The 25696-nt window shown below is 38.5% G+C and overlaps 2 protein-coding genes and 3 non-coding genes across 5 annotated transcripts in view; 3 read left to right on the top strand and 2 right to left on the bottom strand.

Annotated features, from left to right (window-relative positions):
• Positions 1–14626, bottom strand: part of LOC134326235 (uncharacterized) — a 23019-nt gene extending 8393 nt beyond the window's left edge. The window contains exons 1-12 of the mRNA XM_063008413.1: positions 14594–14626; positions 14355–14455; positions 14042–14141; positions 13866–13959; positions 13532–13689; positions 12895–13015; positions 12705–12790; positions 12470–12586; positions 12241–12384; positions 12086–12154; positions 11740–11832; positions 11485–11548 (exon numbers count right to left, since the gene is read on the bottom strand). Of these exons, the coding sequence (XP_062864483.1) occupies positions 11485–11548; positions 11740–11832; positions 12086–12154; positions 12241–12384; positions 12470–12586; positions 12705–12790; positions 12895–13015; positions 13532–13689; positions 13866–13959; positions 14042–14141; positions 14355–14455; positions 14594–14626 (1180 nt within the window). The remainder of the gene's footprint in view (positions 1–11484; positions 11549–11739; positions 11833–12085; positions 12155–12240; positions 12385–12469; positions 12587–12704; positions 12791–12894; positions 13016–13531; positions 13690–13865; positions 13960–14041; positions 14142–14354; positions 14456–14593) is intronic.
• trnai-aau (transfer RNA isoleucine (anticodon AAU)) lies at positions 2256–2329 on the top strand. Its single transcript has one exon. It is a non-coding gene; the product is annotated as a tRNA-Ile (tRNA).
• On the top strand, positions 6776–6847 carry trnaq-cug (transfer RNA glutamine (anticodon CUG)). The gene has a single exon. It is a non-coding gene; the product is annotated as a tRNA-Gln (tRNA).
• Positions 7620–7691, top strand: trnaq-uug (transfer RNA glutamine (anticodon UUG)). The gene has a single exon. It is a non-coding gene; the product is annotated as a tRNA-Gln (tRNA).
• A 2769-nt stretch (positions 14627–17395) lies between the features above and the next one.
• Positions 17396–25119, bottom strand: LOC134326234 (zinc finger protein 239-like). The gene is made up of 2 exons (XM_063008412.1): positions 25116–25119; positions 17396–18304 (listed from the first exon to the last, which is right to left on the bottom strand). Exons 1-2 carry the CDS (start codon positions 25117–25119, stop codon positions 17646–17648), a joined length of 663 nt encoding a protein of 220 aa, XP_062864482.1. The 3' UTR covers positions 17396–17645.
• Between the last annotated feature and the right edge of the window lie 577 nt (positions 25120–25696).

Below are 25696 nucleotides of genomic sequence, written 5' to 3'. Positions count from 1 at the left end.
ATGCTCAAATTTGGCCAGTAGGAATCCTAGCATGGATTTAAGTTCATTCACTAATTTAGGGCGTCCAGTCACTTGTGGAACTGTCTGTACCCTGATGGATGACATTCTGGTTTCCACATGTTCACTCACTAACATGTGAATTTGCATGATTGGCATTTAATATATCTTCGGGAATATTAATTTTTTCCGCTAATTAATCAATAATAATCATTTCATGTGTGCAAATGAAATGTAAATAATTCAGATCAATACATAAGCCAGACTGCTTACTACATACTGCAATTTATGCTGCTACGCCGCCAAAGCTTTATGTCTTAGTAAGGCCTAGACAACAAGACATCTAAGATAATTAGACATACAGGTTAAAAGATGAGTATAGTCAGAATATGCCTGATTGTTAAAGCTTTAATAAATTCTACCCTTTAAAAATGATGATTTGATGTACTCTAAACTAAGTCTAAAATTAAAATAATTAATCATCTTACCTGAGGTCGTTGATTGTCCATTACTCTCTTTACAATGGGAAGTTGGAGCTCATTGGTCGAAGCCGAAAACACATTCTGATTGGTCGACGACTTTTGGCACTGTTTTAACGTGCAAACTCCGAGCGCGAGGGCAAGTACAGTTCTGAGAGCGAGCAAGAAATATCTGAGCGCGAGCGCAGCTTGCTTTGAGTGCGCGCATACGATCTGAGCACGAGAGCAGCGTTTCGAGCGCGCGCATGCAATTTCGTGCGCGAGCACAACTTATTCGTAAGCGAGCGGTGTGAATTCGTGCGAGAGCTGAGAAAATCCTGCTCGCGCACAAATAAAATGTGCTCTCGACTTTTGGCAATAATCTGACGCCATAGAGAGATCTCAAATAACATGAACCTGAAGGTATGAACTTACATTGTAGAAAAGAAAAACAAGCCAGTAGCAGCAGTGTGCACATTAAACCATTTACAGAAGGGCAATTAAGTTTGGCTAATTGAAATAATGGCATGTTTCTGACTTGAATGAGAGGGGCATTAAAAAGATCTCACACTTGTCAGAGACAACGTTTGAAGCCCAGGTTAATAGGATCTGGTAGTTGGAGAAGGCTCATTTGTTTAAGTCCAAAAGTGGGTGTGGCCCGTACGGGGATCGAACCCGCGACCTTGGCGTTATTAGCACCTCGCTCTAACCAACTGAGCTAACCGGCCAGTTCGTCTAGTCACTTTAAATCTTTGTACATAATTCTACACTAACTCCATTCAAGCAGCTGAAACTGACTTTAATAATACACATCTAAGAGGTTTTGTGGGTTCTTATATGTATGAACTATCTAAACTATATATTTCTTAAAGTTCTTGACTGAGCTTAATGCCACCAACCAGTGACTGGAGCAGATACGACTCAGGTCCTGCACACAGTAAGTAGTGCTGATACACAGTACCAGCCTGCACACCAGAGAGGCTCCAAACATCAAGTTTTCACTCATTAAATCATGTTTGTGAACTTTGTGGAATGAATGTAGGATTTGTACGTGTAGATTCTGGGTTTTAGGAAGTTTAGCTACTGTTAATATTTTTTCCCAGTTGAACTAAAAACAACCTGAATTGATGTTTTAATTGTTCATTAAGACTTCACTAAGAGTTATTACCATCAAGCAAATGTAAAGCATATTTCTATATGAAGAGCATCTGTTTCCAGATAATATACACTGAGGTTTAATCGTTTGATCAACAGGCAGGTTGTGCAATAAAAGACACTCGTCCCTGGGTGGGCTCGAACCACCAACCTTTCGGTTAACAGCCCAACGTGCTAACCGATTGCGACACAGAGACATGCGCACAGCCAACAGCACAGCTGTTTCATTGGACGGTACACACAAAAAAATCAAATCTCTCTCTATACAGGCTCACTGTGGAGGCAAATTGGTGGTTAAGTGGGCGGGTCTAAACTGATGAAGACTGAATGAATGTACCACAATACAGTATAGTTTAGATAGTTCACACATAACCCACAAAACCTCTTAGATGTGTATTAAGAAAGTCTGAACATAAGAAATGACTAAACAGTGATGTCTGAAGTAGGACTGAGATCTCGGATCATTAAAATAACATGAAACTGCTGCATTTCTGGTGCAATAACAAACAAACTCAGTTTAGGAGTCACTCATTTTTACAGATCTTCACTGTAAGTGTGCAGAATCTCAAATGTTTTTTGTGCTGCTGGTTGAATGGGGTTAGTGTACAATTATGTACAAGGATCTAAACAGAGAACAGATGAACTGGCCAGTTAGCTCAGTTGGTTAGAGCGTGGTGCTAATAACGCCAAGGTCGCGGGTTCGATACCCGTACGGGCCACACCCTCTTTAATGATTAAAGGTAGCATGGCTGAGAGAGAGTCAGGTTTCTAACCTGAGTAATTTATTCACTGAAAGTAAGAATATCACCCTGTTCTTCTGCCATCTTTAATTCTGGCTTCATTTCACATCTCACACGAAGATCTGTTCTGCTCAACAACAGTAAAGCTCTCCATCGTTTCTGTGTGGCAGGTCCATAACTGAAGGGCTGTCAGTGTAGAATCAGGTATGTGGGTATATGACCTGCCTTTGTACATCGGCCGGTTAGCTCAGTTGGTTAGAGTGTGGTGCTAATAATGCCAAGGTCGTGGGTTCGAGCTCCATATGGGCCACACCCATTTTTGGACTTAAACTAACAAACAAGTGAGACTTCTCTAACTAGCAGGTCCTATTGACCTGGGCTTCAAACGTTGTCATTCTGGTAGGACAATAAAAGCGATATACTACTTTTTATTCAATGTATTTAACTACATAATGTTGTACAATATTACATGTGTACTTAATACTTTTGTATTTTAATACTTGCACATTTGAATACATGCATACTTTAATACTTGCTTACTATAATACTTTGCATTAATATATATTGAGCTGCTGTAATAAATGATCTATCTATAGATTCATTTAATTTTATCTGTAATGCTAGTGATGGGCTATCCTAAACTATCTTTAGGAAGGTAGATATATCTAGCTTTGGGGTTGTTGAGGCTAAATATTCATGATTGTTGTAATGTTGCTACACAGTCACATTAGAAATCTCTTTTAAAACTAATGTTTGATATTGCAGGGTCTGATGAAGACACTAAAAATCTTATCCGGTGCAGAGTGGCCAACCAGGCCCTCTTCACTGGAAAACGGAATGCAGCGGTTCGAGGGTTTGAGTAAGTGACTGTTTGTTTGACATAACAAAATTTGTGTTACATCTTATGCATAATATTAATTACAAAGGGTGGTATGAAAACAAGTTTTAGTATTTAAGTTTTGCAAACTTTTTCAAAGCATTAAAAACTTTTAATGACTAAACTTTTTTGAAGCAGTGTATGCTATATACATTAATAACTGTTATGTGCATTATATTGTAGAGCCTTTGTGTTGGAGAACCGAATGCAGGGGAAGGTGACTCCCACTTATGTGAAGAAGAAGTGGGAGAACCTCAAACAAAACTACAAAGTAAGCTTCATTTGTTGGTAAGATCTTCAGTAAAATATCAAAAAAATATGTGTAATACAAGTTAAGGTCCTTGTACTGTGTTTATGAATCTTGTAGGAACTTAAGTGTCCACCTACTGGGGTAAGTACAGAGGATGGTGAAGCAACAGCAGCATCCTGGAAATGGTACGTGGATATGGATGAGGCAATAGGTGGGAGACCATCAATTAGCCCAGCGACCCTTATTTCCTCATCTGGCCAGGATGCTGCTATAGCTTCACCATCCTCGAGAAGCATGGAAACCCCAGCCAAAAAGAGATGAGGGGAGAAAGATTTAGTTGCGTATCTGAGGGAGATGGAAGAAAGGAAAAATGAGAGGGAGATAGAAGCAGCAGAGAACGAGGAGAGAAGATGGAGAGAGGCTGAGGAGAGGGAGGAAAGAAGAGAAAGGGAAAGAAGAGAACGAGAGGAGAAGACAGAGCAAGAGGCGCACCAAAAAGAGGAAAAGCGAGAGTGAGAGATGCGAGAGAGAGAGGAGAGGAGAGACCAGGAAGCAAGAATGAGGGAGGAAAGGAGAGATAGGGAGGCAAGAGTGAGAGAGGAAAGGTTTATTAAAATCCTAGAGATTCTAATGAAAAAATAAATAGTTGAAAATCAAAAAGTGTTGTAGTATTACTGTATGTTGTGAGAAAGAAAATGTGTTGGCAAATAATTGAAATAAAGGATTTTCTTTTTAATTTAACCTTAATTAAAAATAGAAAAAGTGTAAAAAATTGGAAATTGTATTTAAAAAAATATTCAAGAAATTGAAAATTTTGCTAAGAAAGTTTTACATTTAAATAATGCATAAAAAACAACATGAACCTATTAACAAAACATTTTTCTAAACATAATCATGCTCATAAAGAGCTGGTATGTTGTGCTGTGGTGCTGAGACAGCTGCAGCCAGATGCTTTCTTCTATCTTCACCTGATGTAATGTCATTAATTACAGGCTCTGGTTGGTCAACATCTACCTCTGTTAATTGTGGCTCAATGATGTCTCCATGATCGATACAGAGGTTGTGGAGCACCGCACAGCATGCAACAACCTCGGGGGCGAAGACAGGGCTCACCTCAAGGGCTTTAAAGAAAATGGAACACCATCTTGTCTTCATCATTCCAAAAGCACTTTCCACCACATTCCTGGCCTTGGACAGTTTGCTGTTAAAACGAGCCTGTACAGGGTTCTGCACAGGCTCTCGATAGGGGGTCAGGAGCCGGATGGGTGTATTAATGCAGGGATAATCCCCATCCCCAAGAATGTATAGTCCTGCAGGTGGGTATAAGCCCTCTTTATACACAGGGCTGTTCTTTAGTACCCTTGCATCAAGGGTAACCAACAATGTCTCTGAACTTCCCCTGGTGGTCACAGATGGCTTGAAGCTGAATTGAGTGGAACAGCTCCCTGTTTAGGTAGCACTGTGCGCTGGCAGACGAAGGTTTTATTCGAATGTGGCACCCATCAGTAGCACCAACTGCCACTCTAAAACATTCGGATCCGGCCAAGTGGGCAAACCCAGCTCCTACACACTCTAGTTCATCACCAGTTGGTAGGGTGATGATCCTCCTGACGAGCCCTCTGACAGCCCTACTCATTTTGTGCACAATGTCGTGCACAGATGATTTTCATTGTATTAGTCTAATCATGGTAATGTAGTATACTGTTGCTAAAGGTTAGCAGTACTTACATTATTTCTGAGGTAAAAAATCAATAACTTTCTTAGTTCTCTTCTGTGATTTACTTCTCTCTGCCGTCTCAGTGTGGAGTCGGGGTACATGACTATAGATTAATCAGTAAGTGGTGCAAATAAAGACGATAAATACCCAAAATTTTGGCGAGTGGAGCTTGAAATGAGCATGCGGTCTGTAACTATGGTCACTTGACATTGGTAAGATGGCGGACGTAGTACGTACGGGTGTTGTGTGCATACTGCACACTTCTGTACTGAAAGTACGTACTTCTTTACCGGCCGAGTGGTGCATACTTCCTCCTGTCTGTTTCTGTTGATTATTTTGAACTTAGTTTGTTTGTAAACTGTGAATTAGTTCTTAATCTGGTCGTGATGTTAGTGAATTAAACCTACATCTCTCTGATGGTCTGACCGATGAGCTGTCTGTCCTGATACACTGCTTCAGCCCGGCTAGCTCAGTCGGTAGAGCATGAGCCTCTTAATCTCAGGGTCGTGGGTTCGAGCCCCAAGTTGGGTTAGTATCTTAATTTAATGTTTACAGAAACCAAAAGGTCATTCTTCCACTTTGGACAGCCAGTCTCCGGTGACTTATCAGGTGGATATTTGTGCTTGTAGGACTGTTGTTTACTGGATGTTTTTCAGTTGCTCATTTCCAATATTTCTGTTGAACTACACGTTGTTGTTGTGTCTCATATCCGTTTCATCAAAAGACATGGTTGTGCAATAAAAGACACTCGTCCCTGGGTGGGCTCAAAACACCAACCTTTCGGTTAACAGCTAACCGATTGCACCACAGAGACACGCGCACAGCTGTTTCATTGGACGGTACACATGGGTCACATGACTTGCTAACTTTTACAGCAGGGTAATTCAGTTTGGCAAATTAAAATAATGGCATGTTTCTGACCTGAATGAGAGGGGCATTAAAAAAAACTCACACTTGTCAGAGACAACGTTTAAAGCCCCGCTCAATAGGAACTGCTAGTTAGAGGAAGAGCACTTGTTTGTTAGTTTAAGTCCTAAAGTGGGTGTGGCTCGCACAGGGCTTTAACCAACGCCCTTGGCGTTATTAGCACCACGTTCAAACCAACTGAGCTAACCAGCCGGGGTGCAAGCACAGGGCATGTACCCACAAACACGATTCTACACTGACAGCCCTTCAGTTATGGACCTGCCGCACAGAAAAGATGGAGAGCTTTACTGTTGTTGAGCAAAACAGATCTTCGTGTGAGATGACTGAGATTCATGTATTTTTCTTTTAAGAATAAATAAAAGCTGATGTTTTTAACCTCATACTTTCCTAATACTTTTATTCTACACGGTCTAAATTTATTTTAGTACACAGTTCAGTTAGCAGCTCCAAAAAATTTTGTTATCACCCATATCCTTTGCTGTGTGCGAGAGGTTTTTAGCTTTTTTTTGCCCTGAAATGAGTTTTTGCAACTTGGGATATCTGACATGTTAACTTCCATCTATTCATTCAGCTTAAATACCATAAACACTACATTAAACATGTGGAGTTAATGGTGTAATTATTAACCTTTGTGCTGAATTGTTTATCTTTTGTGGTTCCATGGTGTAATGGTTAGCACTATGGACTCTGAATCCAGTGATCTGAGTTCAAATCTCAGTGGAACCTGGCTTTATTTAGGTAAAAACACTGTTATCAATGCTGAGAAGAGAATAAATAGTGTTTCACATATGACTGCTCTATGCCAAATTGGAACACAAAGTGGCAAGTCATTGTTTACTTAGTGCCATTTTCCAACAGTCGAACGTTTTGTTGTGATTTTGATACTTGGGTGGCAATGTTTAACTAAAATTACTTTTATTTAGTGTTTAAAACTTCTAAATTACCTCAGTTTTTTCTATTGATTTCAGTCAATTATATCAATCACGTAGTTTAAATAAGTTGAGATGTAAAAGTAAAGTCTGAAGTTGTGTTTATTTTTCTTTTTTGTTTTATTTACTTAGCAAATGGCAAATCATTACGTTTAGTTTTCTTGGTGTCAAGGTTCCATGGTGTAATGATTAGCACTCTGGACTCTGAATCCAGTGATCCGAGTTTAAATCTCGGTGGGGCCTTACTGCTTTTATTCGGGGCCCGGTGTGAGCTCCAAGATTGGGAAACATTAGCAGTTTCAGGATGGTAACATTCAGCGCATGTGCAGTACAACAGAGCGTCACAATTGCTTGTGCTAGTTTAGAGTCACCTTAAATGACATGTTAATTTCCATCCATTCATCCAGCTTGAATATCGTAATAGCACTAGTAGTGTTATAGTGTTCCACATGTGGCTGCTCCATCCCAAAATATAATCGCTAATCATTGTTTACAGCGCCATCTAACAGCCAACTTGCTCTTAAATGACTAATTATTAACTTTTGGGCTTAAGTAAGACCTCTCTGTGTGGTTCCATGGTGTAATGGTTAGCACTCTGGACTTTGAATCCAGTGATCCGAGTTCAAATCTCGGTGGAACCTGGTTTTATTTAGGTAAAAACACTGTTATCAATGCTGAGTAGAGAATAGTGTTCCACATGTGACTGCTCTATGCCAAACTGTAACACCAAAAGGCAAATCATTGTTTACAGCGCCATCTACCGACCAACTGGGTCCTAAACTTAACTCGGTGCAGTTTAACAGTGGAATAGTTTGTTATTTTGATACTTGGGTGGCAATGTTTAACTAAAATTACTTTTATTTACTGACTGAAAACTTCTAAATTAGCTCAGAATTATATCAATCACGTAAGTTTCAAAAATCTGAGATGTAAAAGTAAAGTCTGAAGTTGTGTGTGTGTGTGTGTGTGTGTGTGTATTTTTCTTTTTGGCTTTGACTCTGGATTTGTGTCCAGAGTGCTAACCATTACACCATGGAACCACACAGTGAGGTCTGACTTAAGCCCAAAAGTTAATAATTAGTAATTTAAGAGCAAGTTGGCTGTTAGATGGCGCTGTAAACAATGATTTGCGATTATATTTTGGGATGGAGCAGCACTCCACACTGACAGCCCTTCAGTTATGGAGCTGCCACACAGAAACGATGGAGAGCTTTACTGTTGTTGAGCAGAACAGATCTTCGTGTGAGATGACTGAGGTTCATGTATTTTTCTTTTAAGAATAAATAAAAGCTGATGCTTTTAACCTCATACTTTCCTAATACTTTTATTCTACACGGTCTACATTTATTTTAGTCTTCTGCCATGTGCAGTGCAAGAATTCACTCAATTACACAGCAGTTCTTTTTTTTTGTTATTTATTGCCATTGATGAAATGGATTGTAAGCATTTATAAAGGTCATACCACGTTCATTAGGTGAAATGAAGCCAGAATTGAAGATGCAGCACATGCTCACCTGACTCTCTCTCAACCATGCTACCTTTAATCATTAAGGTAGGGGTGGCCCATATGGGGATCGAACCCACAACCTTGGAGTTATTAGCACCACGCACTAACCAACTGAGCTAACCGTCCAGTTAACCTATTCTTCCTTTAGATCTTTGTACATGATTCTACACTAACTCCATTCACCCAGCTGCATGGCAGCACAAAAAACATTTAAGAGTCTGCACACTTTCAGTGAAGATTAAAGCAAAACATCACAACGAGAAATCCTGACTTCAATCAATTTCTTTGAGGAATAACAGAAAACTTGAGTGACGTCCCATTCTTAATCCACCGGGTTTAATATGATGTTGGCCACCCTTTGCAGCTATAACAGCTTCAACTCCTCTGAGAGGCTTTCCACAAGGTTTAGGAGTGTGTTTATGGGAATTTTTGACCATTCTTCCAGAAGTGCATTTGTGAGGTCAGACACTGATGTTGTACGAGAAGGCCTGGCTCACAGTCTCCGCTCTAATTCATCTCAAGGTGTTCTATCTGGTTGAGACCAGTCAAGTTCTTTCACACCAAACTGCTGATCCACGTCTTTAAGGACTTTGTGCTTTGTGCACTGGTGCGCAGTAATGTTGGAACAGGAAGGGGCCATCCCCAAACTGTTCCCACAATGTTGGAAGCATGAAATTGTCCAAAATCTCTTGGTATGCTGAAGCATTAAGAGTTTCTCTCACTGGAACTAAGGGGCCAAACCCAACTCCTGAAAAACACCCCCACTCCATAATCCCCCCTCCACCAAACTTGTACAAGTACTGTTCTCCTGGCAACCGCCAAACCCAAACTCGTCCATTGAATTGCCAGGTAGAGAAGCGTGATTCATCACTCCAGAGAACACGTCTCCACTGCTCTAGAGTCCAGTGGCGGCATGCTTTAGTCCATGCGCTTGGTGATGTAAGGCTTGGATGCAGCTGCTTGGCCATGGAAACCCATTCCATGAAGCTCTACACACTGTTCTTGAGCTCATCTGAAGGCCACATGAAGTTTGGAGGTCTGTAGTGATCGACTCTGCAGAACGTTGGTGACCTCTGTGCACTATGAGCCTCAGAATCCGCTGACCCGCTCTGTCATTTTACGTGGTACCACTTTGTTCCCAAACGCTTCCACTTTGTTATAATACCACTGACAGTCGACTGTATAATATTTAGTAGTGAGGACATTTCTCGACTGGACTTGTTGCACAGGTGGCATCACAGTACCACGCTGGAATTCACTGAGCTCCTGAGAGCGACAAGGCAAGGTGCTTGGTTTTATACACCTGTGGCCATGGAAGTGATTGGAACACCTGAATTCAGTGATTTGGATGGGTGAGTGAATACTTTTGGCAATATAGTGTATTTTGTAACTGGACCTCGTGTATTATAAAATGGTTGTTAATAGTGTACTGTCTCTTTAGGAGATATGAGTTCATTAAGTTTTAGGGTAACAATCTCAGGCTGCTCTGAGTAACTGACAGTAGGTCTGTATCTTCACTGCTGAGTTCAATGTTCTGTAACATGTCAGGAAACGTTGTGTTGCTATTGTAAAAATGAACATCCATCCACCTTCATATATTCAGTGAGTTTATTTATTTATTATTTAATGTTATAAGATTTTGATGCTTGTTGATCCTGGTCATCCATGTTCTACACTTCTCATACAGCTGTGTGGATCAACAAGGGCGGCACCTCAGTGGAGTTCCTCTAACCAGTCACACACAGATACCCAAAATGCATCGTTCTGGTAAAAGAAGAGAGAGAGAGGATGGGTTAGAGAGAAACATCTGCAACAATCACTGAAATGTGAAATTGAGATGTAACGTGTCCTGATTGGACGGCTCCACCATCGTCCCTCCTTGATGCACCGACGACGTCTCCTGTTAAATAAAACAAGAAAAGATGTAAGAACATTCCAGAAGCTGTAGTGTTTGGACAGATGAGCATGTAGAGCAGCGTTTATCAGGTAAAATGCAGTGATTGTGGAAATGTTACCTGGATTTCTTACACGTCCGCTCAGCTACACACTGGACTACTGCGCTGCTTCCTTCTCAAGAGCAAAAGATACGTAGCTGTGGTCTGATCAAACTTCCACTGCACACACACACACACACACACACACACATACACATCTCTATTAGACGGAGCACAAGAACCTCAGTATTAATAAATATGTGTCTACATTTCAGCATCTGTGTTGATGCAGATACAAGTACTGAAATGTACCTCAGACACCAGCTGCTTGGTGCTTTGGTTGGACTGTCTGAACATCACAGCCATCTCGGTGATGCTCTCCTCATCTAGATGATCCAGCTGAGACACACACACACACACACACAGACACAAATATATGAGTATGTGAGATAATAAAGATACAATCTTCTGTACGGTGGATCTCCATCATGTCACTGTACTACGTCTAGGGTGGAAGTTGTACCTGGCATGTGCTGTGCCATTCCACAGGGCTGCTGTACCCCTTCATTACCCACTCATGATCCAGCAGATGCTCCACCTTTATACGCCTCTCTGGAACCACCTACAGGACAAGATACAAGAACTTCAGGTGATGAAGCCCACAGAGAAACACACACCCACTTTGCTCACATTAAACACACCATAAACACACACCTGCAGCATTTCCTTAATCAGCAGTACAGAACCAGGAGACAGCCAGTCAGGAGTGTCAAAATGTCCTTTCTGAGGAAACACAGAGCAAAACAATCACATCTGATCAAAGAACATCTCCACAAGCCGTTACTGTTACTTTTACTGTATGTTTAACATGCTGCTGATCATTAAATAATGGATTCTGTTTCATAATCGTAACAAGACGTGTATGCCAATGGTGTTTCATTGTAGTTCCAAGACTTACAGTAATTTGTTCATGGAGCTCCACAAAGTTGTCACCATCGAACGGGAGGTAGCCACACAGCATGACATATAGGACAACACCCAAGCTCCAAACATCTGCCTAAAACACACACACACACACATATTCATTGTCTTTTTTAACCATGCTTTATCCTGGTCAGTCCCCTCATCCAGACCTCATAGAATAACTCATGAATGGGGCTACAGAGGGGACTGAACACCTTGGATTTGGAGACTTTTCAATTGAAGTTCATCAGGAATAACCTGGGGACACACCCCAATCAAACCTACCTCTGCACCATGATAGGGTTGCGCATCAATGATTTCTGGTGCCAAGTAGGGAGGGGTTCCACAGCCCTCAATCAGAGCAGTACCCAATCCACCCTACAACAAAACAGATTTCTATCAACCGAAGGTCCAACTGTTGACTCACATCTGCAACACAACACACAAACTGAACCAGCATGGCTCTGTGACGTCCTGTTCATCTAACTGATCACTGAAACTAATTGTGGACACCATGTGTGCAAGGCTTTATTAAAGCATGATGGATGGGGGTAAACACACCACCTTACTAGACTCTCTGAATGGCACGCTTGATTTAAGTATACACTACAGTCTTAGGAGAGAAACGAACCTCTGGTTTGGCACAGAGACCAAAGTCGATGAGCTTGATGTTATTCTTCTCATCCAGCATCATGTTTTCCTGAGAGTAAAAATAAAACACGTCATGTCCAAGCACTAACAAAGAAAGAGCACAAAGTATAAGTGGAAATCGTTTGGCTGACGCACTGGCTTAAGGTCACGGTGGGCGTATCCCTGGCTGTGGACGTAGGCCAGCGCCGAGACGATCTGACGGAAGATCCTGCGCGTCTCCTCCTCCGACAACCTGTCGTTATTATCGATGTGGTCGAACAGATCTCCACCCGGACAAAACTGGAGGAGAGAGCGAGTCAAGTGAGCAGCAAATCATTATAAATCCAGAGATTAAATCAAATCTGTTTCCAACCACTGATGGTACCTCAAGCACCATGTAGATCTGGTCAGCAGTCTCCATGACTTGGTACAAGCGGCACACGTGCTGATGATTGAGGTTCTTCAGGGCTTCAATCTCTATCCTCAAATCGGACAACTCATCCTGCAATGGGGATTAAACCGGAACAGTTTTCATGACTTTTCAAATCAGAATTAGGAGAACCAAACGTTTGGAAACTGAGACACGTCCGTCTTTAACAGACGGTTTTGCTGAAACTAACCCCGAGCTCTTTCTTCTCCAGGATCTTGATAGCCACTGGCTCTTGAGTCTGAATGTGCCTGCCGAGCTTGACCGTCGCATAACCACCTGAAGAACGATTGAATAAAAAAAAATATATTAAGTCAGGTTTTAAAAGATGCACATCTGTGTTACACAAAGACAGAGAGATGACTGAAAGTGGTACCAGTTACCTGATCCAATGGTTTTGTAAACCTCATAGCACTTGTGCAGCTCAGAGACGTCCTCAACCACACGTGACGTTCCCTCTGTGGTGTCGTCTGTCTCGGGTACAGCGCATGGAACTTCTACCTGCTGCCCACAAGAGACATGTTATTATTATTACTGATTTGGCCTCTTCTTGTTTCATCCTACATGTATCTCATTCATGAGCAGAGGAACCCAAACAGCTACATCTGACTCTTCAGAAGGTCGTCACAGGTATCTGGAGCCAAGGGAGGATCCAGGGGAGGATCCGTAAAGCCAACATGACAATCGAGGTGGGTTCAAGTCTGGGGAATCAGGGGGTCAGGGTAGTCCTCGGAAGTGTTGGTCATGCTCTTCCAACCAATGTGGGGCGTTTCTAGCCTTGCTGGAAGATCCCATACGCCACAGTGACCCAATAAAGTCCTGGTAGGTGGTTACAGGTATCTGGAGCCATGATGCTGCTTGAGGTGGTCCCACAGACGCTCAACTGGGTTTAAGTCTGGGGAATTAGAGGGCCATGGTAGTACTCTGAAGTCTTGGTCATGCTCTTCTAGCCATGCTGGAAGAGCCCATCCACCACAGTGACCCAATAAAATCCTGGTTGGTCGTCAAACTGATACTCACCTGGTTCCCATCCGCTTCACGGTCGCCTTCGTAGACGGAACCGCAGCCTCCCTTTCCCAGCAGCTCTCCGACAGTGTGTCCGCTCTCAAAGCTGTCCGGGTTCGTGTTGGTCGTCTTCTCCTCTTGATGTCCTCCGTCGGTGGTTTCTCCTTCAGCATCTTCAACACAAGTATCACCAATGATGCTCCATGTGTCACGTGGACCAAAAATAAGGGTCTACATAAAGGTTCGGCGTACTCACCCCAGAACTGATCCCACCTACGAAGCCCAAGGGTTAAATATATAGTCACTAGTTCAATAGTGTGGAACTCTAACGTGGTGGTGTTAAGGTTACCTGGAGCTTCAGAAGTCACTCGTGATCCCTGTGAGTCTGTCTGCTTGCTTGAGGAATCTGATTCTGAATCGTTCTCGTACCCGTCTGATTCCTCCTGATTCAGACGCATTAAACTGGTGTTAAAGCCGAGAACTGAACCCCTCCCCTCCCGGAGTATAGTGGTGATGATAATTCACCTCGCTCTCGACTGTTTCTTCTTCTCTCTCAGTCAGGTTCTGAATGGCGCTGATCCACGCCCGTCTACTTGCCTCACAGTCGGCCTGGAACGTACAGCTCCTGTACACACACGGTGATAGATACAGATTATATAGGATATAGACAGATTGAGTAGATAGATAAACAGATAGATAGACAGACATTCAGACAGACAGATGGATAAATAGTCTGTCTATCTACCTGTCTGTCTTTCTATCCATCATCTTGTCTATCTATCTTTTGTCTGTTTATTGATCATCTGTCTATCTCTGATGATTATAGATCTGGACTTACTTTGTAGGCGTGACCACCTGGAAGCAGAAGCGTCGCCCGGCATCCTCGCAGCTCTGGACCGAACAGCGCTGCAGGTTTTCAGCCAGCACCGTGAAGTCACGCTGGGGGAATAGAACATAAAACCTTCTTATTTATACAGTCGATGATATAAACGCCGGTGAAATCGTCCCAGACTTAAACGCGATGGGGGCGGTTAGGGGCGCATCCCGGCACAGAAGTCGACCTCTGCTGTGATGCGCCTGAATTATGAGGGGCGTAAGACTGCGGTGCATTATGGGTATTTCACAGAGTCCAGGAGAGAGCTGATTTAGATCATGTAAAGTCATGTGACCTACCTTAAACCTCTTCTTGTAGAGAAGCTGATCGTTTTGTATGATGAACCACCGCCTGCACAGATCAAACACATCGTATATATATATATATATATAATGTTGAGTGTATAAATATAATATTCAGTGTATATATATATAATATTGATAATTATATATATATATATATACAGGGGTTGGACAAAATAACTGAAAAACCTGTCATTTTAGTGTGGGAGGTTTCATGGCTAAATTGGACCAGTCTGGTGGCCAATCTTCATTAATTGCACATTGCACCATTAAGAGCAGAGTGTGAAGGTTCAATTAGCAGGGTAAGAGCACAGTTTTGCTCAAAATATTGCAATGCACACAACATTATGGGTGACATACCAGAGTTCAAAAGAGGACAAATTGTTGGTGCACGTCTTGCTGGCGCATCTGTGACCAAGACAGCAAGTCTTTGTGATGTATCAAGAGCCACGGTATCCAGGGTAATGTCAGCATACCACCAAGAAGGACAAACCACATCCAACAGGATTAACTGTGGACGCAAGAGGAAGCTGTCTGAAAGGGATGTTTGGGTGCTAACCCGGATTGTATCCAAAAAACATAAAACCACGGCTGCCCAAATCACGGCAGAATTAAATATGCACCTCAACTCTCCTGTTTCCACCAGAACTGTCCGTCGGGAGCTCCACAGGGTCAATATACACGGCCGGGCTGCTATAGCCAAACCTTTGGTCACTCGTGCCAATGCCAAACGTCGGTTTCAATGGTGCAAGGAGCGCAAATCTTGGGCTGTGGACAATGTGAAACATGTATTGTTCTCTGATGAGTCCACCTTTACTGTTTTCCCCACATCCGGGAGAGTTACGGTGTGGAGAAGCCCCAAAGAAGCGTACCACCCAGACTGTTGCATGCCCAGAGTGAAGCATGGGGGTGGATCAGTGATGGTTTGGGCTGCCATATCATGGCATTCCCTTGGCCCAATACTTGTGCTAGATGGGCGTGTCACTGCCAAGGACTACCGAACCATTCTGGAGGACCATGTGCATCCAATGGCGGTGCCGTGTATCAGGATGACAATGCACCAATACACACAGCAAGACTGGTGAAAGATTGGTTTGATGAACATGAAAGTGAACATCTCCCATGGCCTGCACAGTCACCAGATCTAAATATTATTGAGCCACTTTGGGGTGTTTTGGAGAAGCGAGTCAGGAAACGTTTTCCTCCACCAGCATCACGTAGTGACCTGGCCACTATCCTGCAAGAAGAATGGCTTAAAATCCCTCTGACCACTGTGCAGGACTTGTATATGTCATTTCCAAGATGAATTGACGCTGTATTGGCCGCAAAAGGAGGCCCTACACCATACTAATAAATTATTGTGGTCTAAAACCAGGTGTTTCAGTTTCATTGTCCAACCCCTGTATATGTATATGTATGTGTGTGTGTGTGTGTGTGTGTGTGTGTGTGTGTGTGTGTGTGTGTGTGTGTGTGTGACTTGCGTTTTTCCTCCGCTTTAATCAGGACAGACACCAGGCTGAGATGATGCAGCTTTATTATCATCTGAAGGGAATGACAACCACAGTATAGTAGGTCAGCACTAGGGTTGCCAACCGTCCCGTAAAATACGGAATCGTTCCGTATTTGGAAACTAAACGTCGCGTTCCGTATTGAACTGATACGGGACGCGCTTTGTTCCGTATTTTTATCAATGGGAGAGAAACGCTGCAGATTAGACTGTTCAATACAGCTGGGCGGTTCCTGAATCACCCGGGTTAATGATTCGAATCTTTGTACTGAATCAGGAATCACGAGTCCGAACTGGTTGACTGCTCAGTATACAAGGCGAGTGAGCCGACTCACTGGAAACAAGCTAAGCTAAAGTTTTTAACAGGGCTGAACACGCCTCACTATTGAAGTGGAAGGTAAACCCACACTCCTTCAAGAATGGAAAGCATTCATATGAATGAACAAAACACAGACCTCAAATAACATGAACCTGAAGGTATGAACTTACATTGTAGAAAAGAAAAACAAGCCAGTAGCAGCAATGTGCACATTAAACCATTTACAGAAGGGTCATTAAGTTTGGCAAATTGAAATAATGGCATGTTTGGAGTTGAACAGCAGCAGCTGGAGTTGAACAGCAGACTGTTGTCCTTTAGACGTTCTTCCAAGCAGTTCCTCTAATGTCATGTTTAGTTCTCCAACATGCTTCTCTAACTCTGTTCTTTCTTTCTTAAACCTTTTACAATCTGATCATCTGAGTTTGATTCCTGTGTATTACAGTGTTTACAGAGTCCATATACAATTTCTCTCCAGTGTGAATGCGCTGGTGTAATTTGAGATGACAATGTTGATTAAAACTCTTGAGACCCACACTGAGATTACTGATACGGTTTCTCTCCAGTGTGAATGTGCTGGTGTATTAACTCTATTCTGCCACCTTTATACGCCCTGCATAAACTGGCAGATAGATAACTCCTCCACCAATCACCACGCTGTAGAAGATGTTTAGTTCAATGTTTAATGGCAATCTGGAAGTAGTGTAAAACTACAAGCAGTAAAAACAACACGTTTATAAACTTCAGCACATCAAGACATGAATATCAAATGATTTAAGTTTAAAGTCCATATGCATATTATTCCAAGTTATGCATTTCAATACTAATAAGCCAACATGTGCAAATTCATTTAACTTAATGCATCATGAGCTAACCTGATTCAAGCATGTAATACAAAATCAACTAATACTCTTAATAAACATCAATTAAAATGTCTATTAACAAATAAACATACCCACAATGCATCCACAGGCATGAAATGAACTTCACGAGGCTACACTACATTCTCGTGCACGAATCGCTTCACTTAGCGAACCGCTACAATGAATCATCATCAGTTACCAAACGACTCTTAAACAAACAGTAAACATTTACCACATGAACTGTATTAACAGCACAAACTCTGTTGATTAAAATCTAGTACAGACTCTGTTAGTATCTGATTCCGGATGCAGATAATGTTTTTCTCCAGTGTGAATGCGCTGGTGTGTTTTGAGATGACTCTGTTGATTAAAACTCTTACCACACTGTGAGCACTGATATGGTTTCTCTCCAGTGTGAATGCGCTGATGTGTTTTGAGATGACACTGTTGATTAAAACTCTTCTCACACTGTAAGCACTGATATGGTTTCTCTCCAGTGTGAATGCGCTGGTGTATTTTAAGATTACTCTGTTGATTAAAACTCTTTCCACACTGTGAGCACTGATACGGTTTCACTCCAGTGTGAATGCGCTGGTGTATTTTAAGATCATACTGTTGATTAAAACTCTTCCCACACTGTGAGCACTGATACGGTTTCTCTCCAGTGTGAATGCGCTGGTGTATTTTAAGATCACACTGTTGATTAAAACTCTTCCCACATTGTGAGCACTGATACGGTTTCACTCCAGTGTGAATGCGCTGGTGACTTTTGAGAGTACTCTGTATATAAAAACTCTTTCCACACTGTGAGCACTGATATGGTTTCTCTCCAGTGTGAATGCGCAGGTGTATTTTAAGAGCACTCGGTCCATTAAAACTCTTTCCACACTGTGAACACTGATACGGTTTCACTCCAGTGTGAATGCGCTGGTGTATTTTGAGATTACCCTGTGTAATAAAACTCTTTCCACACTGTGAGCACTGATACGGTTTCTCTCCAGTGTGAATGTGCTGGTGTTTTTTGAGATTACTCTGTGTATTAAAACTCTTCTCACACTGTGAGCACTGATATGGTTTCTCTCCATTGTGAATGCGCTGGTGGATTTTGAGTTTACTCTGTGTATTAAAACTCTTCTCACACTGTGAGCATTGATACGGTTTCTCTCCAGTGTGAATGCGCTGGTGGATTTTGAGCACACTCTGGAACTTGAAGCTCTTCCCACACTGTGAGCAGACGTTTCCTTCTTCCTGTGTGGGACTGAGAGAGGTGTTAATGCTGACAGTACCAGAGGACGTTTGCTGATTACTGGAGCTTCTGGTGGGCGTCAGATCCTCATGTTCAGTCTTAATCTTCACCAGAGTCTCATATTTATCATGGTTGCAGCTCTTGATGTGATTGTGGAGCTGATTTTGGGTTGTAGAGGAACGTGGACACGAGGAGCAGCAGAAATCCTTGTTCAGTTCTGAAGCAGAAAAAAATCAAATACATTTATAACATTATAAATAATCAAATACATTTATAACATCATAAATAATCAAATACATTTATAACATTATAAATAATCAAATACATTTATAACATTATAAATAATCAAATACATTTATAACATAAATAATCAAATACATTTATAACATAAATAATCAAATACATTTATAACATTATAAATAATCAAATACATTTATAACATTATAAATAATCAAATACATTTATATCATTATAAATAATCAAATACATTTATAACATAAATAATCAAATTCATTTATATCATTATAAATAATCAAATACATTTATAACATTATAAATAATCAAATACATTTATAACATTATAAATAATCAAATACATTTATAACATAAATAATCAAATTCATTTATATCATTATAAATAATCAAATACATTTATAACATTATAAATAATCATATACATTTATAACATTATAAATAATCAAATACATTTATATCATTATAAATAATCAAATACATTTATAACATAAATAATCAAATTCATTTATATCATTATAAATAATCAAATACATTTATAACATTATAAATAATCAAATACATTTATAACATTATAAATAATCAAATACATTTATAACATAAATAATCAAATACATTTATAACATAAATAATCAAATACATTTATATCATTATAAATAATCAAATACATTTATAACATAAATAATCAAATTCATTTATATCATTATAAATAATCAAATACATTTATAACATAAATAATCAAATACATTTATATCATTATAAATAATCAAATACATTTATAACATAAATAATCAAATACATTTATAACATTATAAATAATCAAATACATTTATAACATTATAAATAATCAAATACATTTATAACATTATAAATAATCAAATACATTTATATCATTATAAATAATCAAATACATTTATAACATTATAAATAATCAAATACATTTATAACATTATAAATAATCAATACATTTATAACATTATAAATAATCAAATACATTTATAACATAAATAATCAAATACATTTATATCATTATAAATAATCAAATACATTTATAACATAAATAATCAAATACATTTATAACATTATAAATAATCAAATACATTTATAACATTATAAATAATCAAATACATTTATAACATTATAAATAATCAAATACATTTATATCATTATAAATAATCAAATACATTTATAACATTATAAATAATCAAATACATTTATAACATAAATAATCAAATACATTTATAACATTATAAATAATCAAATAAATTTATAACATTATAAATAATCAAATACATTTATAACATTATAAATAATCAAATACATTTATAACATAAATAATCAAATACATTTATAACATTATAAATAACCAAATACATTTATAACATTATAAATAATCAAATACATTTATAACATTATAAATAATAAAGACATTTATAACATTATAAATAATCATATACATTTATAACATTATAAATAATCAAATACATTTATAACATAAATAATCAAATACATTTATAACATAAATAATCAAATACATTTATATCATTATAAATAATCAAATACATTTATAACATAAATAATCAAATACATTTATAACATTATAAATAATCAAATACATTTATAACATTATAAATAATCAAATACATTTATAACATTATAAATAATCAAATACATTTATATCATTATAAATAATCAAATACATTTATAACATTATAAATAATCAAATACATTTATAACATTATAAATAATCAATACATTTATAACATTATAAATAATCAAATACATTTATAACATAAATAATCAAATACATTTATATCATTATAAATAATCAAATACATTTATAACATAAATAATCAAATACATTTATAACATTATAAATAATCAAATACATTTATAACATTATAAATAATCAAATACATTTATAACATTATAAATAATCAAATACATTTATATCATTATAAATAATCAAATACATTTATAACATTATAAATAATCAAATACATTTATAACATTATAAATAATCAAATACATTTATAACATAAATAATCAAATACATTTATAACATTATAAATAACCAAATACATTTATAACATTATAAATAATCAAATACATTTATAACATTATAAATAATAAAGACATTTATAACATTATAAATAATCATATACATTTATAACATTATAAATAATCAAACACATTTATAACATTATAAATAATCAAATACATTTATAACATTATAAATAATCAATACTGTTAGTAATTGTTAAACTGAGATCTGATGCTAAAGTCCTGTAACGTGATTCATCCTGCATTCATAATTTCCTGCTCACACTGATCTGCATGAGCACAATACAAGCTTTCACTGTATGATGCTTCATCCCAGGTTCCTCTGATTCTATTCAATCCAAATCTTATTTTACTCAAGATAAAAAATATCTTACTGAGTTCATCTTTATCTTCAGGTTCTTCCTTCTTCACAGGCTTCATCTGGAAACCTCCACACTGTTGGTCCTCTGGGGTGAGGTGTTCCTCAGAGGTGACGTGTTCCACAGGGATTAAAGATCCTTCACCTGAAATTCATCAATATGTGAAGAAGAAACTCAACAACTGGAGGAAACTGAAGGTTGTGGGTTTAGTTACCACAAATAAATACTACTTAGATTTAATCCATACTGGAAGTATCAGCACTTCTACACAGTACGGTACAGTACAGGTTCTAATCCCACTATCCACATTCTCTTATTATTTCTACTATACTAACCACACTGTACTGTACTAACATGGCAAATTGCTCCACATTTACTTACAGAAGTAACTTCCATCTTCTTCCTCCTCCTTTTTTATTAGTTTCTCTTGGAATCCTTCATTTTGTAGATCTATGGGGGTGACGTGTCCCTCTTCTGCTGACTGCATTATTAAAAGATCTGACAGACAGACGGACAGATAGACAAATGTACTTTATTCCCTATTAAAGAGAAATCCAGGAATACTCTTTCAGACTGTTTTAACTGTTTATTTTTAATGCTGTGAGGCTGTAAACAGAGTGAAAATGTTGAAACTATTGTGGGACTGAGCAGCATCAGACAGAAAAGACTTCTAATAGAACTTTTTGGGTTGGTTTCACAGACAGGGATTAAGCCTAGTCCTAGACTACACAGCATTTTGAATGGAGATTCTCTATTTAAAGCTAAATGTAGTCCTGGACTATAAGCCTTAATCCCTGTCTGGGAAACAAGCCTTTGAGTTTGGTGGAAGTGGTTTTGTGGCCCAAAGTGAAATGATGAAGTCTGATGTTCTTTACATCTAGTTTCTCATCCACTCCCAATAACAGTGCTGTACTAATACTTTTAACTTTTACTATAAACCTGTAAAACAACCTGTAAACAAAGCTACAAGAACTCGCTGTTTCTATCAAACATTACAAACTGTAAACAAAGCTGAAAATGTGACGCGTTTATATCAAAATGTTAGATTTAATAATGAATAAACTCTGAATCCGTTACAATCGACTGATTCATCGGTTCAATGAATCGGTTCATCAGTACTGAATCATGTGTGATGCTAACAGCTGATTAGCGGAGCAGCTAATAGTTTGTGTGTTTAAATAAAACTGGAGATAAAGCTCCTCAAATCCTCACAGTGATGTTTTATTATGAACTCTAGTTTTATTATTAATTAGAATGTGGTTATAATTAAATATAAGGGTTATAATTAAATACATATTTAACTTACAGATGAGGCTCTACAGTACAAACACAGCAGCTTCTTGTTCTTCTTATGATGTTTAATGGCGGTTGGCAGAACAACTTAAGACGCACCAGCGCCACCAACTGGACTGGAGTTGAACAGCAGCTTAGCAGTAAAACATCTCCATTAGCCCTGTAACTCTCAGCTACAGTGTTGGGGGGAACGCGGTACAGTCACGTGATTACTTTTTATCTGTAACGAAGTCATGTAACGCGTTACAGTTACATATTTGTAATGACATGAGTCGAACGAACCGATTCTATTGAACGACTCTTTAAAATGAACTAAAGGAACCGAGTCGCTCCTCTAGTATAAGGAAAAATAATTGTTTGTAATTAAAGGAATAAAGTTGTTTAATGATGTTAAATCTGATTGGTTCATGGCGTGTATGTTTTAAAGCAGAAACAAACACAGGCACATCTCTGCACAAGAGAGGATTTTTCTGAAACTAAATAAATAAAGTAAATAAATGGAATTTGTTTGTAGATGTGATTCCAGTATACAGTATTCGTTTGGGTTTAGAATGTAACGTGAAAGTAAAGTAATGAGGAACGAGATTACATTTTCCAGGATGTAATGAGTAAAGTAATCCCATTACAATTTTAGTTAAGTAATAAGTAATGAGTAATGGATTACTTTTTTGAGTAACTACCCCAACACTGCTCAGGTAGCTTTAGAGAGGACTACAGTCAGTCCTAGACGTTCTTCTAAGCAGTTTCTCTAATGTCATGTTTTGTTTTCCAACACATTCACACCAGTAGAAGCTTAAAAATAACACTACAAACCAACTAGTCTATAAGCACAAGAGGATTCACCTTTGTAGACGGCGCTGTTTATGGTTTTACACTTTAAAATATGAGGAGTTTTTTTATTACAACAAACACCACGGCAACAATTAATAATTATAAAAATAAAATAATAATAATAAAGTCACAAATCTGTGCTTAAGCAACAAGCTGTAATTTATTTCTAGCACCACTAGATGGAGACGATGCATTTGGTACAAAAACACCACAACAAATCATCTGGATTCAACCTTTTCTTCACTAGGATTTATATGAACTGGGTTTTATGCACTAGAAGATGGTGGGATTATTAAACGTAAATATGAGTATTTCTTTTAACAAAGGAGTTTAGCTACCACTAATTCATACCTGTCAAGTTTTGGATTTAAAAATAAGGGACATTTTCCGCCGCGCGCTTCGAGCCGTCCCACCAGCCCAACCGAGGTTCAGTATCCCTTACATTTTAAGACAGGTTTACAAGAAATCTAAAATAACCACCTGTGAACCACTTACAAACTACAATTAGATGATCAGAATCTGATAGGCCTACCTTTGTTGACACTGAAATGCTGTGGACATTCCTACATATGTAATTCTTATAATACAGCCTAAATGAAAACACAGTTACAAACCTTACAGAATGCATAACTCTGCCCCATCCTGCTCCTCTTTAGAAAGGTAAATTCGATGTCCCATTTAGATATTTGCATGCAGTCTTTACTTTTTTGGCAGGAATGCCCTCTCTCTCCTTGCATCCATCCATCTCTCCCTGTTCCAGGTTTGTTCCCGCTGTCTGCACTGACCTCGTGAGAACTGCCACTTGCAGCAGTCTGGGTGGCAGTTCTCGCGAGGTTAGTGACATTTCAGTTTGGAGAGGCACAGGAATGTTTTTTAAATTATAATTGTAGTATTGTGTAAAGGAAACATAAAAATACTTACCTGTAATGGGGAGCTGAACCTGTGGCAGGCACTGTTACCTTTTGTTATTGTTGTGGTGCGGTTAAAGCAGGGTCAGAAGAAAGTTACCATTCTGAGAGTTTGCACATGACTTTATTGCTTATCTGAGATTTGTTGGTTAATAATAAAGACACTTAAATATATTATATTTGGATGTGATGATTGAAGATACCACAATAAAATAATACGGGAAATTTACGGGAAAATACTAATATGGGAGGACGGCGGGAAAGAGGGGTAAAATACGGTAGTTTCCCGGCCGAAACGGGAGACTTGACAGGTATGCTAGTTTGGTCTATAGATAAACACAAAGAACAAAGACTCATGATGATAGAACAATGCAACACTGTTCAGTCCACAGCCCTCCATTCACACCTTCTCATGTACATTCTGGTGGAGGACGGTTCATTATTTGCTAAGTGGAAATCATCTAAAGACTAGAATTTTGGAGTGTAGACCTAGAAGTGTTAAAGTAAGAGGCGATTCATTTATGAAAACTTAGCATTCATAATATGAAGAATTTATGCAAACACCATAAAGACCAGGGTAAAATTCTTCCACTTGAAAGTAAAAGTTGTTCTGTGTTTATTAAAGTAGATTAAACTTGAATAATGAATAAAAACAGATTCAGATCTGAGGTTGGTACATTACACCACATTACATTTAAAGATTAATGATCATATTCATACCATCATGTACATTTGATAATTGAAGTAGAACAGTTCTAGTGTATATTAGTAGAAAAGAAAGTACACATAGCTTTTTCTGTACATGCAGTAGTGGAGTATCATTTTATTTTCTCCTCTGAATGCGATGGTGTTTTTCAAGACGACTCCAGTCACAAAAACTATTAAAAATGCTGCTTCCAGTAAAACTTCATCCGCACTTTAAGCAGCAATATGGGTCATCCTCTTATGTGAATGCGCTGGTGTGGTGTACTTAAAGGATATTCCTTTCACTAAAGTTCTTTTCAGACAGTAAACAGTGATACGACCTCTCTCCTGTGTGAATGTTCTGGTGTTGTTGGAGAACATAATGTGCAATAAAATACTTCCCACACTCTTAACAGTGATGTAGTTTCTCTATGTGAATACGCTGATGCCGTTTGAGATTATTTTCATGAGCAAAAATCTTTCCACACTCTTAACAGTGATGAAGTTTTTCTATGTGAATACGCTGATGCCGTTTGAGATTATTTTCATGAGCAAAATACTTCCCACACTCTTAACAGTGATGTAGTTTCTCTATGTGAATACGCTGATGCTGTTTGAGATTATTTTCATGAGCAAAAAACTTCCCACACTCTTAACAGTGATGTAGTTTCTCTATGTGAA

This window comes from Trichomycterus rosablanca, chromosome 14 (genome assembly GCF_030014385.1).
Source record: "Trichomycterus rosablanca isolate fTriRos1 chromosome 14, fTriRos1.hap1, whole genome shotgun sequence".
Taxonomy (NCBI): Eukaryota; Metazoa; Chordata; class Actinopteri; order Siluriformes; family Trichomycteridae; genus Trichomycterus; species Trichomycterus rosablanca.
Note: the sequence above shows the minus strand (reverse complement) of the source record. Positions and strands in the feature narration are given on the sequence as shown.